The sequence below is a fragment of the Crocodylus porosus genome, unplaced genomic scaffold (assembly GCF_001723895.1).
Source record: "Crocodylus porosus isolate Cpor-Errol unplaced genomic scaffold, CroPor_comp1, whole genome shotgun sequence".
Taxonomy (NCBI): domain Eukaryota; kingdom Metazoa; phylum Chordata; order Crocodylia; family Crocodylidae; genus Crocodylus; species Crocodylus porosus.
The window spans coordinates 90,393,830-90,414,000 of NW_017728931.1; the positions used below are offsets into that span (position 1 = coordinate 90,393,830).

General features: G+C 39.9%; 1 protein-coding gene across 1 annotated transcript in view; it reads left to right on the forward strand.

Moving 5' to 3' along the window:
- ADAMTS20 (ADAM metallopeptidase with thrombospondin type 1 motif 20) overlaps positions 1-20,171 on the forward strand; it is a 180,898-nt gene that overhangs the window by 56,951 nt on the left and 103,776 nt on the right. Inside the window, exons 12-20 of the mRNA XM_019543950.1 lie at positions 1,059-1,204; positions 3,873-4,054; positions 4,153-4,289; positions 7,102-7,219; positions 11,401-11,496; positions 14,950-15,116; positions 15,232-15,361; positions 18,701-18,827; positions 19,377-19,587. Coding sequence (XP_019399495.1) covers positions 1,059-1,204; positions 3,873-4,054; positions 4,153-4,289; positions 7,102-7,219; positions 11,401-11,496; positions 14,950-15,116; positions 15,232-15,361; positions 18,701-18,827; positions 19,377-19,587 — 1,314 coding nt within the window. The remainder of the gene's footprint in view (positions 1-1,058; positions 1,205-3,872; positions 4,055-4,152; positions 4,290-7,101; positions 7,220-11,400; positions 11,497-14,949; positions 15,117-15,231; positions 15,362-18,700; positions 18,828-19,376; positions 19,588-20,171) is intronic.

The following is a 20,171-nucleotide window of genomic DNA, read 5'->3' on the forward strand; positions in this document are numbered from 1 at the left end:
GGTGGAGTCCCTCCCAGTAAACCTGCACCCTGTCCCTCCCACCCCTCCCCCTACTGGGAATTACTTGATCAACTCCAGCAGTGGCGAATGCTAATGAAAGCAGCTGCACCTGAAACGGCTTGTGGGATGGGGGTTGAGAGGGTTGGGTGGTCAGGGGGCAGCGAGTAAGATGCTAGGGGAGGGGCAAAAAATAGCCTAGTGTGGGTAGGAGAAGGTGAAAACAGCAGACCTGGGACTGGGTTTTCCCAGCACTGGGGCTGCTCAGGGAAAGCGTATGGAGGTTCCATACACTGGTTTGACCTACACTGAATAAGTTTGATATTGCATAGACCCAGTTTTGTCTTAAAGTGGGTTCTGCAATTTTTAGATGTGTCTGTATGCATGGAACTTCTATACAGATACAGGTTTAGATTAACTGCTGGTTGCTGAGACCAGGTCTGTAAGTGCAAGGTCGGTATTTGTATGACTCATTTTTAAATTGGGTGGCCATTTTGAACCCTATTTAATCTCCCCCAGTGTTTGTACCTAGCTTTTAGGTTTGCATTTCCACCTGAATTTCTGGAAAAAAAAATGTAAGAGAGAACTCAGACTAAAATCTGCTGCAAATCTTATTTACAATTGTGTGTATAAAAAATATGAACAAGAACTTAAAATCAGGATTTCAAGAGTTTGGCTTCCATTGTGGCACCTGAATTATGTGGCAGGATTTTCAAAATTGCCCATTAGTTTCTATTGTACTGAATGAACATTAGTGGTGCTGAGACCTTTGATAGTTTGGTCATTTCATTTAGAACTTTAGAAAGAAACTTCACGCTTTAGAAGAACTTTGGGAAGAATTTGGGGTGCTAGGCCTAGCTTTCTTTTTCCTGTCTGTTTTATAGGTTTTCTTTTTTTTCTGTGACATAGGACCCTGCAGTACTAAATTTTATGTTTGATTTCTACTAACCATGTTTCATGTTACCTTTTATTTCATTTTTGATGTTACCTCCATTTTGATTCGCAGATTCTAAGCGCACAGAGTTAATTTTTGAATTCTGTTACATTTGTCAACTCAACAGCACTGCCGCCATGGGATCTGTGTAAACAAAGAAATGGAAATACGTCCTGTAGATGGAGAATGGGGACCTTGGGGACCTTATAGTTCATGTTCAAGAACCTGTGAAGGTGGAATCAAAAGCACAACTAGATTGTGCAATCAACCAGAGTATGTTTTTATTGTTGCTTTTTATTTATTAATGTGTAGTGATTATTATTGTATTTCACAAAGTTAGCTCAAGGCACCAGAAAAAAAAAAAGCTGTTTTAGTCACTTATAAAATCAGAGTTCATTCTGCCATTTCTGAAATCTTTCAGAAAATACATAAATTAATTTCATTTATATTTACAAATATTTTAAAATTGCTTATAGAGAAGGCCTTTTATTTTAACTTTCCACAATTTAGAATAAATTATTTTAGTCAAGTAGCAGCTACAAAATGACGATCCTTTTATTTATTATCCTTTTAACAAAATATTTGATTTTTTTTTCTATCTATAGTTTTTCACACGATTACCAGCAAGAATATTTTGGAGAATAGCAATAGATATCCAAGCCACCACCTATTAAAATGCAGTCATTAGTAACATTTTATTCACAGAATAATGCCATGTGGTATCAACCTGGAAGATCTCCTTTGAGAGAAACTGTCTTGCAAGGGTGAATGCTTGTACAATCCTTTCCTGGTCTTGTCTGGGTGGGTAGAGGAGTACTAGAATCTGTTCCCTGCCTCTTCCCCAGCCAGGAAGTGCCCTGGTTGAGGAAGAAGCCAGGGTTTTGTTCTGCTGTTCCCTCCACTCTGCTTTTGAGGGCTGCAAACACCAACTTTGATTATGCTGTTGCTGGGAGGAGGGGAAGACTGCCATATGCCATATTTAGACTGTGGGTGCATAGCTCTCAGTGCTGTGTGGGGGAATGCTCCCCTTCTCATGCGACATTCTAGGCTGTCACCCATAGCTCCACTGGTTTTGCTTGCTGTGGAGGATAATCTATTTGCTGTTGGCTCCCCAAATTGGGGGTGCCTGCTCTGGGAATTGGGTGGGGGACTTTGCCCCTCTGTTCCAGTCCCCCGGGAACAGGAGGAGCAGAGGAAGGGAGAGGGGCTAGTTATTCCCTCTCCCAGAACAATTCCTAGTGATGAAAATTTCTCAAAAATTTCCATAGCTAGAAATAAATGCCTGTTCGAGGCCCTAGTCCTCCACTGCTGAGATTGGTAGGAGTTTTGGAATGGACTTTTATGGGGCTTACGTTTATTCAGCTGAACACATCAGATTTATAAGTGGACAAGAATCAAACCAATTTCCCAATTATAGTTGGTTCTCTGATGGATAAGAGGCATTTGTCCAAATTCTAATCTCATATGCATTGTATCATTATATTTTGGATGGCTGTCAGAATTATTGTATTTAACTTATATGTAATTGGCTTAGTATTGTAGCAGGTCTGGTGCTGGGTCAGCCAAGTCCCCCCGACAGAGAGCATCTCGACCCCCACCTTGCTCACCTCCTCTGTCCTCTCAGGGTCATGCCCTATTGTCTCACCTGCCATACCTTGATGTTATGATTTGGACAGGGAGACTGCCCCTACACAGTGGAGGTAGTTTTGCTTCTGGGCTTGGGCCACTTTACTTTGGCTGGTCCTGTCCTTCATGAGCTCTGGGCCCCTTGGCCCCTGGTCTTACTGTTTGTGGGCTCTGGACCCAGTGCTTCTGCCCCAGTCCTGACCCATTACTTCTGTCAATCCCTCTTCTGCAGTCCCACATAGCAGGCTTGGCCTGCTGCACTCTCTACTTAGTGACTGGGACTTCTGGCTCCTTGTCACAAGTATATAGAACATACTAAAATATTATGTTGAAGAGTTGCTAATACTAAGAATATCCAGTCTTGATTTCAAAGAACAATTTAGATTTCTAGTCTGGGAACCAGCTAGGTCACTAGACACTGTAAAGTAAACTGTATTATTTTATTTCCTCACTTCCTTCCAATATGTTATCTCCTTTTGTTCTCCCTTCCCTGGCAATCTGTCTTTGTCAGTGGATTGAAATTAGTATCAGAATTTTAGAAAATAATTGCTGAGGTCCTTATTTTGGCCTCATTGTTGATGTCATTCTCCTTGGGAAAATGGAAGTTCCTTGGGGGAAATAATACCTCTTACGGAGCACGTCTACATGAGACACTGATCGCACAGTAGCCTGATATTACTGTACAGTAGCACCACATGGCAAAAATCCATGCTATGACACTCCTGTGCAGTAGTATTAGGCTACTGTGCAGTAGCATCACTTAAAAGGCATTTACTGGTGCTACTGTGCAGTAAATCTGGTTACTGCTTATTTATTTAATACTTATATAAGCAAGTACTAAATAAACGTGCAGTAACCACTGTGTAGTAGCATCTTGTGTAGATAGCTTCACTGTGTATTTGTGTACATAGTGTGAAATGTGTTATGATTCTTTTTGGGGCCCCTAGACTAGTGCAGTATAACAAAAAGTACCAGTAATATAAGGAAAGTAAAATGAGATAGACAGGTGTTCATTTAGTTATTCTAATTATATGAGACAGGAAATGTCTGATTCTACACTGGTCATGCTTTAAATTCACTTAATAGTCACTTTATACCTTGTAGAGAAGAATCTAGTGAAAATACTGTTTTTATGGGGAAACTGTTGAATGGATTGTTTAAAAAGGCTCTTTTAAAGGTTTTCCATAATGAGCAGCTAAAGAAAAAAATGTAAAAATCTTCTTTCAAATTCCATTCAACATTGCTTGCCTATAGAAAGAAATATTTTAGATACAAATGACAAAAAATATTTTTATACTTTTCATTTATTTTTTAGGCCAAAAAATGGAGGGAAATATTGTGTGGGGCGCAGGATGAAATTTCGATCATGTAATACTGATTCTTGTCCAAGAGGAAAAAAGGGTTTTCGAGAGCAGCAATGTTCTGACTTTGATGGAAAACATTTCAATATCAATGGTCTTACATCAGCTGTGCGCTGGCTTCCAAAGTACAGTGGCAGTAAGAAATTAAAAGTTTTCTTTGCTAACTAAATAAAATGTTTATTTACTTAAGCCTTTATTATAGAAAACATACTTACTGTTGAATTTTCTTTGCAGTTTCTATGAAAGATCGCTGTAAACTCTATTGCCGAGTTTCTGGAACGACTTCTTACTATCAGCTGAAGGATAGAGTTATTGATGGTACTCCCTGTGGGATTGAAACCAACGATATATGTGTTCAAGGTTTATGCAGGGTATTTAAACTTAACTTGAATACTATATTAAAATATATATAAAATGCAGTCGAAGAAAGCTTTGAAAATCACTAAAATAAAGTAGTTTTATTTAAATGCGCTCAATAAAGTGATTAGAGGTAGAGCTAATAAAGCAAGAAGCATTTTAGAAGGAAGGACAAGCTAACATAATCCCAAACTTTGAGACAGATTTTAATTTCCATCCCCATGCAGTTCTACTCATTGTTAATGGAGTTGCATAAAGTAAAGATAAATTATGGCCTTTTGTACCATCAGAGGTGAAACTGGCAGAAAGCACAATTGTGTATACTGTTTATGCATTCTATCCCATGAATATTGCATGTAAAATGTAAGAAATGTCATCAGAGACAGAGACTAGAACCTAGGATTCCTTCTCTCCATGGAAACTACCATTCTTTGTGGGCTTACAGAATCAGGTTCCATCTTACATTCCTTTCCACAAATTGACCCAGCTTCAGTAGGAGGGATGGAGGGTATCCTAGCCACTAGGTTGGTGGTTTAGGCACTTATAGGGAAATAGGAGATAGGGGTTCAAGTCCTCTCAGGGTGAGAAGGGTTTACAATCTAGGTCTTTTACTTCTGAAGAAAATGCCTTAACTACTAGGCTGTGGGGCAAACAGTGGACACATGCACTTAGTCTCAGTGTTAAACCTTGTTCAATAAGGGACTTTTGTGCAATTTGAGCTTCTAAGAATGGAACTGGGTTGGAACAGAGTTTAGGTAGAGTTAGGCTTCTATGAAATCTGGGTATCTTGGTGGTTTTGTGGTTGTTGCTTGTGGTGGAATATGATAGCATAGAATGACTTAGATACCTGAAAGCAATGGGCAACATTTAGACATCTCAGAGGTAGAATAGGATCTGGATCATGGAGCTTTAAAGAAATGATGTTTGAGTGTACAAAATACTGTATTGAAAAAAAGACCAATTTCAAATTTCTAGAATGTTTTAAGTAAATTTGGCTTTAAAATTATAGTAAGCATTCATTATTTAGATAGGAAAACATTATTATTAGATAGGAAAATATTAAATACAGGAAACCCTCACTATTCATGGGTTTGGTGTTCGCAATTTGAATATTTGCGAATGCTGAACCCACTTCTTAAATACACTTAAGGGAGCTCTGTGCTTGCCACTGCTGCCAGTCTGCCACCGCTGCCACTGAGCTGCCACCACGCTCCCGCCGCTACCGCTGGGCTGCCGCCATGCTTCCACCGCCATGCTCCCACTGTCACCAGAGCAGCCATGCCCCCCCTCACTGGCTGCTGGGTGGCACTGATTTCATGAATACAGACGACGTTCAATGCAGTGCCTTGTTCGTGGATTCACCATTTGCAGGGAGATACAAGAAAATATCCCTCACAAATGGCTAGGGTCGCCTGTATATACTTCCAAATTTCTTGACACATTAACTAAGGCCATGTACAAGCATTACATTTCTACGAGGAGAATCAATACTTTCCTAGTAGGAACTATAAGCTTTTAAGTGTACATGCAGATTATCCCAAGAGCAACAAGCCCCCTCCAGGAGAAGGAACTTCCAGGTGCAATAAACTTTCTTGCAGGAATGAATGCTTGTACATTCCTCTCCCAGTCTGGTTTGGGAAAGAAGGGAAGCAGTGGGACTCCCTGCTTCTTCCCCAGACTGAGAAATGCCCAGTTTTGGAAATGGAACATGGTCTTTACCCAGTCTCTCTTCCTCTTTCTAAAACCAGGGACTTCCTCAGCTGGGTGGTGGGGTGGGGTTTTCAAAGCCAGTGACTGGGAACCAAGTTGGGAGGTTCTTCCCAAGCTCAGTTCCCTGCCTCTCTGTCTTTGAAATCACTGTCCCCACTGCCCAACTGAGTTGTAGGGGAAGAGATTTTGAAATTTGGGAGTGGAAAAAGGGCTTGGAGACTAAGTTCCTGGCCCTGCTGGCTTCCCCTTACCCCCTCCCCTCCTCTCCCCTTCTCTGCTCCAGCTGCTCAGCTGGGCAGCAGGGCAGTGATTTCAAAGTTGGTAGGGCTGGGAAAAGGGCTTGGGGAAACTTTCCCCATGGCGTTCCTGGTACTGTGGGCTTTGAATGCCATATGTATCGCTCAGCTGGACAACACACGTGAAGATTTTTAAAAGCAGGTGCAACCAGGAATGTTTTCACCCAGGGCAGGAGAACATTGCTCCCTTTGCTTCCTCAAACTATGGAGACCAGGCTGGGGACTTTGCCCTGTTGCCCCACTCCCCTCCTGGACCAGTTTGTGGGTGGAGTAGAGCAATGGGAAAAGATTCCCTGCCTGTTCCCCAGAACTGGGTGTCCCTAGTCAGAGGAAGCACGAGGAGCCTTTCACCACTGCTCTGTTCTCTTCCCTTGCTCCACCAGGAACTCTCCTGCCAGGAGTGGAGTAGCTGCTGCTCCCAACACCTTTTCCCAGACTGGGATCTCTGTGGTCACATGAAAGTGTAAGGAGTAGCAGAGAGGAGGCTGTTGGAGGCTGAAAGTTTGTACTGCTTCCTCTTCCAGAAACCTTTTTAGCACTGGAAATTTCTCAGAAATTTCTGCCACTAGAAATGAATGTCTGTTTGGGACCTACATTTGCCTTGTACTTTCTTAGAATAATAGAGCCTACTGTACTTTGTCTTTATATCCTAGTACCTAAAAACATAAAAGAGTTGCCAAGAAAGATGGAGATAATCTTTTGATAGGTTCAGTGAAAAAATCATTGAGGGGTCAAAAGCTTAAAATGCAGTTTTCATTGTAGTTTCTTAGCTGAATTATGTTTTATAGCACATACAAACCACAATTTACGTTTCTTGTAGCAAGCTGGCTGTGATCATGTTTTGAATTCTAAGGCAAAGAGAGATAAATGTGGAATTTGCGGTGGAGATAACTCTTCATGTAAGACTCTTGCAGGCACCTTCAACAGGGCTCATTATGGTATGTTTTATTCTTATTTTATATTTCAGTCTAGTTTGGGGTAACTCAAGTAATTATATTCAGGTTTGCAAGAGTATAATACCAGTATACATGTTCTTTAGGTCCTCTGCCAACAGAAAATACTGGTGACTCTGAGTCATGCATGCTCTTTCATATGTGCCATTTTGACTTAGGAAAAAAGTCAGACTGCTGCTTAATGTCAGAACAAAAGAGATGAGAAAATGATGTGGTGAGAAGTTGCAGAGCAACTTCTAGGCGAGCCTGTTTCCTGCCTTGTGAGCTCTGTGATGGATCTCTGTTGGAATTACACAACCATAAGTTAAGATCGAGCTTGTCCCGTCTGCCCCAGGATTGTCCTGTCCGTCCCAGCTTGTCCTGTTTTAACCCAGGATTTATTCTTCTGGGTTAAGTTATTGGCTGGTTTTCTTTTTTTATTTTAAAGACAGATATAGACCCAGGAGATGTGACACCCTCTCTTTTCCAAGTTTACCATAAGATAAACTTCTTCTGTACAATGGTAATTAATATGAGCAAGCCTCCTACAGAGTCAGAGAACCTGTGACTGACTTCCCTGATCTCAGTATGTGCAGCTCTTACTTCCATGTGCAATCATTATACAAGAGTGCAGGAGAAACCATTGTGTGTGTAAATAGCAACTTCTGCCAAGCATAACATACAGAACTGAAGTTTTATATATAGTTAAAGATCGGATAGAAACTCATAGGAGATGTAGCTGATGTAAATTCTCAAGGGCCCTTTGTGCTGCTTCGCTGGTCTAAGGGAAAAGCAAACTTGGTAAAAATGGCTCCTGACATAAGGGAGAATGCCTAGCCAACACAGAGTTGCCAGAATGGCTGTACATTGGCACCTTTCCCCATCCCTAAGGAGAAGGGATTGGTTGACAAGGGAAAGTGTATACCAAGATTTTAGTGATTCCTCCCTGGCAGATAGCCTATGCTTACATCAGGGCCCAGGGAAAAAATACCAAAAGGCATAAAGATGGCACTGTGCCACCTTCCCATCCCTTTGTTTCTCCCATCTCCGCAACACACATATTTACATAATCTCCTCTTGTCTCTGTGCTGATTGATGTTGAAAGGCACAGTAAATGCCTATTATTAAATCAGAAAATATGACTTTGTTAATGTATGTTCAATACTGTAAAGGGAAAAATATAAGGTTTTGGGAAACTGTGTAAAGGAGCTGTGGATTTCTTTCATTTTCATGAATGATCTTTTACTGTATGATTGACATATTCAATAAGAGATTTGTATTGACATATAATACAGCGGGTTACTGCAGTTTATTTTCTTTGGTGTCATAGGCCCCCTCACAAGCCAGTATAAAAGAGCCTTCATGTCCTTAGGCCTATTGTGCTTTAAGACTCCACCCTGAGCTTCTGTCACAAAAATGTGTCTGATATCAATAAATATCTGTTATGATAAAAGAGCCATTCAGTCCATTGCCATCAAGGCTGTCAGCAGTTCCGGCTGTCAGACATGTTCTTGGTCTTGTTGCTGAAACATGGAGACTCATTTTGGATATATTTTATTTTCTATTAATTTTAATTATTTAAAAAGAAAGTTATTAATTCAGTCACTTTTAGTTAGCACTGTGTCCTAAAAAAAGTAAATTATTAAAAAGAGAGGCTAGAGTTTCTTTCCGTTGTGAAAGAAGTTTACTTATTTTTTTCTCTATTAAGTTTTAACTGATGTATTGTATATCTCTATGTTCTGAGGGAATAACATAGTTAAGAACTCACCAGTTCATTTAGGAAAACTGATTAGTGTATACATTGAGGGGTTGGGACATGGCATGAATTAGGTTCTGCATAGCTGTGCTACAGAGCCTGTACTGCACTTTGCAGCACCAGTCACTGTAATTTGTTTTCCTTGTTATCACAGGCCTCCTCATAAGCATAAAAGAAGCTTCATGTCTTTAAAGCCATTATCCTTTAAGACTCCCATGCTGAGCTTCTGTTACAATGGCATGGCATTATGTTGTGGCCCATTCTACTAGTCGTAGTTATTTAATTGTTCTCTGATTTTTGGTGGCCTTACATAGGGCATAGGTCAGGACAAAACTTCATGTGAAAGATTAAAAGGTTTCTCTTGCATGAAGAAAAAAATGGTTTCTTTCCATTTTAATTATTTGTAAAATATTTAAGTTTTACTTTATTACTTAAGTCCCAGAGCCATCATGCACCATCTGTCAGTATGACAGGTCATGTAGAAGCCTAACTTTGTTGTGAATAAGTAGTCAGACATTTTATCATCTGTGCTCAAACAGGAATGTGTGAGCATACACAGGATGTGATGGTCATCTGTCCCATAATCTCTACCAGAACAGAGAGGTAGATCCCAAGATAGTACTAGCCACATCACCGCAGTTAGTGAGGTGTTACTTTATAGCAAACAGACCTTTCCAGGGATTTGGAGGATATGGGTGCACCTCTCAAGATTGTGAGTACAGAACTCTGAGATTTATTGTTTCAGGGGTTTGCAGTGGTAGATGCTCCCTACAGACATAAGGCATGTTTCGTGGGCAGAATGATGGGGTTTGGTATATGCCTTTGCAATGGCAATCCGTATGATCTGCAGGCCATGTTTATGAGAATGTTAAGTAAAGGACACATTGGTGCTCACAACAATTAAATGCTAATGTACTAGCAAAAGCCAATGACCAAATTTTCCATTTTTCTCACAACAGCACTCTTCATAGCTTTGTTTTTACACTTCTTTTCATATTTTGTTTTCTCTCCAAGTACCTATCTTTTTTCTTGTTTTCAATATGCTTCCACTCTCCTTTGCATGAGTGATAGAAGGTTGCTTAGTGCTTTGCCTTTAATATATATTAGAAAAGTAGACTTATTGTGACATTCACATATTTGCTGAGGGAGTGCAAGTTGCAATAGTTTGCAATTGCAGTGCTGCCATCATGTGGTAGATGTAATCAACCAGTGATAAAATTAACTGTGTTAAGTGCATAAATGAGTAGTTCTTAACCTTCTCAGACTCTAGACACTCCTGGTTAGATTCAGGGCACCCCACTGAAAATACCAGCTTTTTGCTTTCACCCATTTTTCAACTATGGAAAGATAGAGCAGTTTTTTCTGTTGCAGAGAACTCAAACCACAACAGGCCAGAATTTTTTTGATATTATAGGTTCCTGTTTCAAATCTCTTGGTTTATCTTGGGAATCATTTCTAGGTGTTCGTACACTTAACAGTGCTAACATTGTTTGGCACCCTTAAAAGGATCTCATGGCATCTCAGGGTACTGTATCACCCTGGTTTAGAATCACTGGATTAAATTAGTATTATATCCTTAAAAATATAGTACAATTAATGGGGTAGGAAACTGCAAAGGAGACAGTTGGTTGGCTTATAACCCAAAGGTAAGAGCTAGATCATTGAAATTTAATCCAGTGAAAACTCAAGTAATGCTTGTAAAATGGGGATATAAACTGGCAGTAAACTGATAAATTAGTAACGATTATATTAATAGCTCTGATTAAGTGTGTAATTACTTATTATACGGGTTCATGATAGAAAACTGTTTCTAGACACAAAGGTGCTTTTGGAGAGCAGCCTTAAAAAAGGGCATTTTAAACTGTTCGTGTGGGAAAATGTGATTGTTTCTTTCAGAAATAGACCTTGTTACCTATTATTTGTCACTTCAAAACACTCCCAATCACCTGGGGTTAGCTAGAGATGTAGAATATGATAGCACTGCATCAAGAAGGGAGCACATTTGACCAGTGCTCTGAAAGTACCTCCTCCAAAGTGACTGTGAGATCACTGCCAAGAAAGAAGCCTGGTCTGCTTGCTTCTGTCCCACATGCACCACATCACGTGGTTATTGTTTTGGATTGTACCTAAGGACCCTCCCTACCTCAGTGTCGGGCATGCTCATAGCACAGTGCTAGGTGCGCCCTGTACTACTCTAACATCAACCATGCCACTTTTTCAGCATGCAGCTTTTGTAGAGGAGGAGTGAGTGGGCGGGGCTTGTCTCTTGAAGGCGTTCTTAGGCTTGTGTCTAAGAGGCATAGACAGTCTGAACAGATAGTAGTGTAAAGGGAATCAAACTGATTAAATGCCTTTTTAGAAAGTTCACATGTACAGATACGTGTTTATTTCTGGTATTTATAGGAACTAATTTATACCCAATTTATTCCAGGTTATAATGTGGTAGTAAAGATTCCCAAGGGAGCAACAAATATCGATATACGTCAGCACAGTTATTCAGGAAAACCAGAAGATGACAACTATCTTGGTAAAGGTTTCCAGTAGATAAGAGCTGATACATGATTTGTGTGTGCTTTCTTAGAGATCCACTCCAAACAAAAATGATCAGAAATGTGATAAAATCCTTAGAGAAAATACAGAATTATAGTTTGTCATCACTTGAGTTGCTAGGTTTCCTCTGCAAGAATTATGCTACTATAATTTTAACTATTGAACCTTTGTTGGATTTCTTAGCTTTAATATGTGTATCAGTTATAGCAGCATTTCTGAACCTGTGGGTCGCAAGACTATATGAAAGGGTTGCAGACAAACTTAAAAAATGTATTCTTCTTTAAAGGAGAAAAATGTGGGAAACTGTGGCTTTTCCCTTGCAGGCTGGCAGAGTTCCAGCCTGCAAGGGACTGCTTAGGTCCCCCCTGCCCCACACACTGGGAGACTGGAGCTTGGAGGTAGGGGGCAGTGGGTTGGGAGTGAGGGGCACTGGGTTGGGACTGGCCATCAATGTTTACAAATGGGCCCTGGTACAAAAAAGGTTGAGAACCACTGAGTTAGAGAGTCAGAAAAGGTGTAGACCATGTTATAAAAGTTCTGTCACTATGAGTATGTGATGACCGTATTCCTTATGAGTGGAAAAATTTAGAGTAAACTTAGAAGTCGCACAAATATTTGGATTTAGTAGCAAATGCTACAGCAGTACAGTAGAAAGAGCCTCTTGCTTGGGGACCTTTCCTCCAGTTTGGCGTGTAAATAATGCCAGAGATGCTGATGTGACAGGAACATTTTTGGCATGGCAGGATTGTCTGGGAAGTGGATTCTGGACTTGTTTCTTGAGCACAAATGATTTTACAGCGAAAACCGGTCATTGCATAGCAGTCTATGAGCCTGCCTCACTCTCTCTGGGGTAGTAGAGTCCAGGATGCCAGACAGACCCCCTGGTGCCAGGGGGAAGGGAGGGGAGGGAGCCAGGAGCTCAGCCTCCTGACTAAAGTGAAGGACTAAGATACATCCTGTGGTGCATTGTGTAACTGGACAGGTAGTACAAGCAGTGCTAGAAATTGCTGCAATGCTGAGAAGCTTCTGTTGGAAAGAGCTAAAATTTCTTTGTGGAACTGCCATATTTTATTCTGCAAAAATCATCTCGAATGTCTGTATGCTCACTTTTTGCAGTACCACAGGAGCATAATTCTTGGTATAAATATAACGTCTTTACATGGAGAGAACGTGACAGGCACACTGCCCCTGTTCTCTCCATTTCCCTACCACCATCATAATGGTCCATCCCCTTCCTTCCCCTATCACCTAGTCCTTTATCTCTTTGTTTCTCTTGCACCAAATCAATCATCTTCTCCCTCCTTCCTTCAGCACTGCATAGCAAGCATTCAAATGTAATCTCTTTTTAAAAATTAGTTTGTGCCTCTTTTGAATTGGCTGATGCTAAAAAGCAGAGGTAAAAAAAAATACAAACTTGATAGAGGCAAATACATGTATGTCTACGGGTCTCTCTCAGATTTCTGTAAGTGTTGACTTTGAGCTTACATGGTCTGAGTGTGGGGCATGTTCAGTGGAAACTGTAGAGCCACAGCAGCCATCCAGGCCACTGACCAGCCTGGATAGAAAACTTGTTGTATGTACTTTCACAAGACGTAAATTCCTTGGGGAGCCAACATTGAAAATGGTATTAACCAAAGAGGCAATGGGTACTATGGAGCAGATGGCATAAGCATCAAGTAACCAGAATTTCTGCAGGCTGATTGGAGCCATGATCTGAGCCCCAGATATGCATAAAATATAAATTGGTATAATGTGCTGGGGTTTTTCCCCCTGCAGGGGACTGTATCTTGGGAGTCCCTTCCACAGATGACCCTTGGTTTAGAAAAGATACCCTACTCCACAACTGCATGAATGGCAGCAAATTTAAATGCAATCCAAGTTAAGCATAAGTACTTTGGAATGCTTAAAAGAGTTAACCTTTGAACAGTGTTGTCAACCTTAATTACAGCGGAACTAGAGCTCTACTACAACTTAGTATTTGATTAATATAATCATTATTAACACTGTTCTATATCTAATATCTTTAGCACAGGGTAATCTGGAAAGTGGGAGTTTTTAGGGAAGATGGAAGGAAAGGGCTCTAACATATACCTGCAGTACAGAAAGCTCAGAGTTGGCCTATTGATCAAAACAATATGCTTTCATTTTGATCAGTTTGTCGTTCTTATTTGGGAAATGTTGTTATTTCCACAGGTATGGAAATAACATAACTATGGAAGGTGTTAATATCTTCATTCATCTTGGTGGTTAGTTTATTTTTTCCATAGCTGTGTTGTTTCTTTCAAGTCTGTGATGTACAGAAATTGTGCCCGTTCTCTGCTCCTCACCCTGGCCTCAGAGATTCTATGCTTTGAGAATAGTTGTTCGTAGCTTCCTATGCACAGGGACGTGACTCTTCCAGACCCTGGATCATATAAAGAACCATGGAGAGAGATTTAGGATACGAGCAAATGGGTAAATTATTGTGATTTAATATGTGGTATGAATAGCATGCTAGCTGCTCTGTGATGATTCCCTGTGTGCATACCTTTTCCACACATTACAGGCAGCCCAGCTTATCTCACTTTCATTTAAGGATAAGTTATCTTGTATTTACCAGAGGGTAAGAGCCGACAGTTATTGTGAACTATCTAATGCCTTAGTTTACCTTGTAGCTGGCTTGGGTAGTATATAGCTATACTATATAATATCTATCACCATTTTGGGGGCAGGAGGGAGGCAGATAGAAAGAGGCTCAGACTTCCCAGTGAGAGAACATAGTTCTGAGATTACAGTTCACATATGATGGGTTGGGTCAAGTGTTGGGAGCACCCCCAAATCCCAGCAAACATGGTAAGGCAGGAAGAGGGGCTCAGATCTCCTTAGAAGGAAACAGTTTCTAGCATGCCAGCATTCCAGTCTATTTCTAGCATCTGATGAAGTAGGTTGTTGCATCCAAAAGCTCATGCTTGTCTGAAACAGCTAGTCTGTAACGAGCTATTCTTTCGCACCTTCTGTCAGTCTTTAGATTAAGACGTACAATGCAGGTAAGCCTAGAATGGCAGTACTCTATCTTGACACTGAAGTTAGGACTTCACTTATTTTGGGTCTATCACTGAATTGAAAAGTAGCCCTGCAGAGAACAAGACTGTAGCACAATTTAGTAAAATTCAGTTCCTTGCCATCAACACTGCAGGTTCTAAACAGTTTTTAAATGTCTCATATTGCTACCCCATCGTAACCAAATCGCAAATCTTCCAGTGCTGCAAATTTTATTGATGTAGATTGAATATATGGTCACTATAGTAAGTATGCTACTAATGGTATGAGATCTAATTGATGTTTTCAAAACTGTTTTTTACAAATTAAAAGATACAATTGATCACAGTTAAGCTAAGTACCTCTTAATTGAAATAGATGTTTTACTTATGGTATTTCATGTTACTTCCAGCATTATCTGATATTCATGGAAATTTTATCCTAAATGGAAATTTTGTTGTAAGCCTGTCTAAAAAGGAAATCATTATACAGGGAGCCATATTTGAGTACAGTGGTTCAAACAGTACTGTAGAGCGAATTAACAGCACTGATGGACTAGAAGAAGAGTTAATTTTACAGGTGAATGTTTAATGCTTTAAAAAGTTTATAAATTTAATAAGTGCTTATGACTTTCATATACTTTGGTCACACACAAATTCATTGAAAAACAGCTATCATTTTTATCTCAATTAAGGTTTTATGTGTAGGAAATTTATACAATCCTGATGTGCATTATTCATTCAGTATCCCTGTAGAGGAGAGAAGTGATCTATTTACATGGGATCCATACGGCCCCTGGCAAGATTGCAGCAAAATGTGCCAAGGTATTGTAAATTGTTTTTCAAATCAAAATGCTTTTAATAATGCTTTTTCTTGGTATTATCAAAATAACTGAAGATCTTAGTACACCCTGTCACATCATACATTTCAACCTACTTGGGCACAAGTGAGGGACAAAGACCTAAAATAAAGGGGCACCAATAAATTAATAAATTAAACCCTTTAATTAACCAGTTAAACCCTTTAATGGGTAAGAGATTTATTTCCTTAGTGTAAATAAAACTCTGTTTCCTGGTTTCTGTATTTCTGATGGAAATAATTTTCAGTAATAAACATGATGAAACACCAAATTTATGTGGAATTTTAAGTAGTGATTGGGATTAAAATGTGTGACATCAAAATAGTCAAGGCACATATTTAGAAGTGTTACAACAAGAGGTATGTTCATGGAAGGGTTAAGAATGTGCTTTCAAATGTCATAGGAATGCAAAAATTATTGTTACTAATTTTTATATGTTAACAAATGATTCTAGCAGTAATAACTGGATTTCTTTATTTATAAAAGTTGTTATTTTTGCCTGATAATAGTTATACTGAGCATTCCCGAGAATAATTTGTTTTACTTTAGCTTATAATTTTTTAAGTAACTTTTTAAAATCAGATGTACATGATGCCTTGTTCTCATTAAAGATTAGCCATGTCTGTAACAATTTGATATGGCTCTTGCTCTTGATTTGATACAAACGAAATCAGAATATCAACAAAAGAGTCTGTCTGAATAGTTTCGAAAGCCAGTACTGGATGGACTTAAGCCTCATGCTTATTCACATGCTTTCATTTAGGTATGAGAGTAGTTCCATTTACTTCATGTAAATCACATGGGTAAATCTTTGCAGAATCAGATGAAAGCAATATTTTGGTAGAGGAGTTAGCTACATAAGCCTCTTGCATCCAAAAACTGTTCATTCATGAAATTTATGAAGCTGCCACTGGAACTTAGTTCATATCTTTATTGTTAGTTGTTGCTGGCTAGCCCCGCACTGGAACACCTTCATGCCCCAACCAGCCCCTCTGCAGCACATTGAGCCAGCTTGGAGCAGGCTGATCACCTGGCCACCCTGCCAGCCAGGGCTGCTCTGACTCAGCTCAACATGAAGCAGTCCTGGTTACATGTGTAAATGTGACTCCTGGCAGCAATAAACTCTGGTGTGCTGGAATTTATTGCATTACATTAATTTCACATGTAGACACACCCACTGGGTACTACCATAGGAAAGGGATATCACCACTGGAAAGGTTCCAGAGAATTTTAAATGTGTACAGTTGTCCTTAGTCTAAACTATGGGCATTTTGAGAACCTGTCTCAGGTTGCTGAGCCTCATGGCATTATGCATGTTTGTTACCCAATATGTAAGATTTCATTTTTGTTATCTGCAAACCTGGATAACATCACCTTACTCTCCAAGCAAACATTGCACAGGTTTGCTAGTTCTTGAATCACTAGCATAGTGGAAGGCTCTAGAAACTGTGTGCAAGAGTATTATTGTCTGCACGGGCTGTATAGTGTGAATTAAAAACAAGCAGGAATCTTATCAGGGGATAAGGCACAACACCGCATTTACTGGAACATAAAACATGCAACATACAAAGAATAAAGAACAGTAAGGTTATTTGCTTCACTCATTCCCATACATATTCATTCATTCATACAAAAGAAACAAGCACACACACAGATAGACAGCCCTGCAAAGGTTAAGGTATTACCAAGTTCTGAAATTGCTTGCCAGCCACCCTGACCATGAGGAATGGAGTCAGGTTTTCTTGGATGCACCTAAAACTCCTTCTTGCAGGTGGACAGACCCAAAGCCTTTTCTTTGTGTTCATTTTTTACAGTGATAGCTGTCCATACAAGCCTATGGATTCCACTGAGTCAGACACAAAGGTCATCCTCCTTGTCCTGTTGACAGGCTGGGATTGGTAGGACATGATCTGGCTTTGTGGTCTGCAATCTTCAGGGGGTTTGTTGCTTGTAGTCTTCAGGTGTCAGGGTGAAGGCATGATTTAGTGTTTGGTAATCCTTAACTGCTTACTTAATGTTGCTGTGATCTTTAACTGTTAAACCACAGAAGACTATTTTCACCTGCGAGAAGACTGTCTTCCTTTACATTGTCATTCTTCCTTCATTCATTCTTCCATTACCTCTTTTCAAACATGCCAGACATAATGCAGACCTTACATAAGCATTTTTCTTATACCAAATTTAAGTTCTAAAATCATGAGACCAACAGGTCGAACATATATCTATTTTAAATTTCCTATTGCTTAGGATATGTATGTGTGTGTGTGTGTGTGTGTGTGTGTGTGTGTGTGTGTATGCCAAGTAATAGGAAATTTAAAATAGATGGCTAATTCCAGAACAGTAATAACTGATTAAAATATTATGAAAGGTAAATCATAACAAGATTAATTTTATCTTAATGGCTAAATAATTCATTATAAAAATAGCAATATAAGCAATTAAAGCAATTATAGCTACTGCAATACAGTATCAAAATAGTATGAATTGGTCATGCCTTCTGGCACTTGGATTGGTGCAAGTCACAGACACGCCTCTTTCAGGGTTCAAAACAGCAAATCTTTTATTTGGAGTCTTTTATCATTCACACCACTCTGCCTGCTACATTCAGTAAAGGAAACCAAAAATAAAGAAAATAACTTTGTCCTTTCAGTTTGGACTTCAAAGTTTCTTCAACTTCAGTAGCAGCAACCTCCTTCAGGTCCTTTTGCTCACAAAGGCCTTTTTCAAACACTCCCAGCTGGGTATCCATGCACAGACCTGATTGTCCACAGCTGTACCTCATTGCCAAGCAGAGCTAGCATCCCGGTTTGGATTTTTAAAGGGTCTCCCTACCCTGTCACAAGAGGTATTTTTAGCAGATTTTCCTTTCAGGAATTATGGTGATAGACATCTCTGCTGTATCGTGTGAACAACTTTACACCCTGGGGACTGTGCTCTGCTCACGTAGGAGGCACGCACATAAACATACCATAATTAAGAGCCATCTACTATGCATGTAAAGCCTTCCTAAGGAGAGAGAAATTTCAGGGTTCGGGTGGCCTCAGACCATACAACTGGTGTCTTTCTTCTGAGCAAACAGAGATGTGAGGTCAGCTCTGTTGTTTCAGGAAGCTTTTTACCTATAAAACTCTTCAATAATGTATGGTGATTTTCCTATTCTGTGTAATTATTTTGAGAAACACAAATGAGCATTTTATAATAGAAAAATACATTGTAAATTTCACATAAACAATACAAACAGGTATAAACCTTCAAAATAAACACCTTTATAGACTTTTAATCTTTTCTAAATATTCTGTTTAAGGACTTCGCAAGAGAAAAGTGATATGTAGACGTAGAAGTGATCAACTGGTAGTGTCTGACCAAAGATGTGAACATAAACCTGCTCCACCAGCAGTCACTGAACAGTGTAATACAGAATGTGAACTAAGGTAGAAAGACATTCTTAATAAAAATTCCATTTAGCTTTTATTAGATTTTATAAGTGAAAATCTAAACAAAAATCATGCAAAGGCTGGCTAGCTGCTGCTGCTTTTTCTTAAATCACTTGATTTCACATAAGTACACTCTAGATTTGAGTCTCTGAAACCAAGAAGTAATCTACTTTATGTATTATGTGTCAAGGTCCTTTCTTCAGGGGCCATCCAGAATCATACTCTCCAAAGTCTCGGAACCTGCTCCTGCATTCCTTGTGTGCCGTGTTTGAAATGTGCGAAGGCTGCAGGTTTAGAATCACTGACTGAGTTTATCAGAAGCTACCTAAGGACATTTAGGCAGAAATTCTGTTGATGTAAAAGGAATCTAGAAGTCTTCCACTTTGTGTGTCTAAATCCCCCCTACTTAGCTTTGAAAATAGCCATCTTTGTTTTATTTGCAATTTATCTGTTGTCTAAAATATATATTTACACTACATCCCCCATTATGCATGTATATCGTATTTTTAAAACACATTTAGTTTATGTAATGGTTTCTCTTTGCAGGTGGCATGACATTGGCAAGAGTGATTGTACATCACGCTGTGGTCCAGGATATCGCACTTTAGATGTCCACTGCATGAAGTACTCTGTTTCTAAAGGTCTTAGTGTTCCTGTGGATGATAAATATTGTGCTGACCAGCAGAAACCACCAGTCAGAGAAACCTGTCATGGTGACTGTCTGTTAACAAGTTGGCACTACACAGAATGGTCTGAGGTATAAATTTAAATGCTCATGAATGTGTTTCTGGTTGACATTTAGATTAGGTTTTTATTTATTTTATGACTGTTTCTTATAGTTTCATAGTTAGTAGGGTCGGAAGGGACCTGAGCAGATCATCAAGTCCGACCCCCTGCCATGGCAGGAAAGAATGATTGTCTAGCCTTGTCTTAAAGACCCCCAGGGTAGGAGCCAGCACCACTTCTCTTGGAAGTGGGTTCCAGATTCTAGCCACCCTGACAGTGAAATAGTCCTGATGTCTCATCTGAATTTACCTTCTGCCAGTTTGTGACTGTTATTTCTAGTCACCCCTGGTAGTGCTTGGGGGAACAGGGACTCCCCCAATGCCTGCTGGTCCCCTCTGACTAGTTTGTAAATGGCCACTAGATCCTCCCTCCACTAGATCTCTTGTGGAGGCTGTATAGGGTCAGGTCCCATAGCCTGTCCTCGTAGGGCCTGCCCTGCTGCCCCCTGATCATGTGAGTGGCCCTCCTCTGGACCCTTTCCATGTTGTCCACATCCCTCTTGAAGTGCAGTGCCCAGAACTGGATGCAGTACTCCAGCTGTGGCCTGACCAGTGC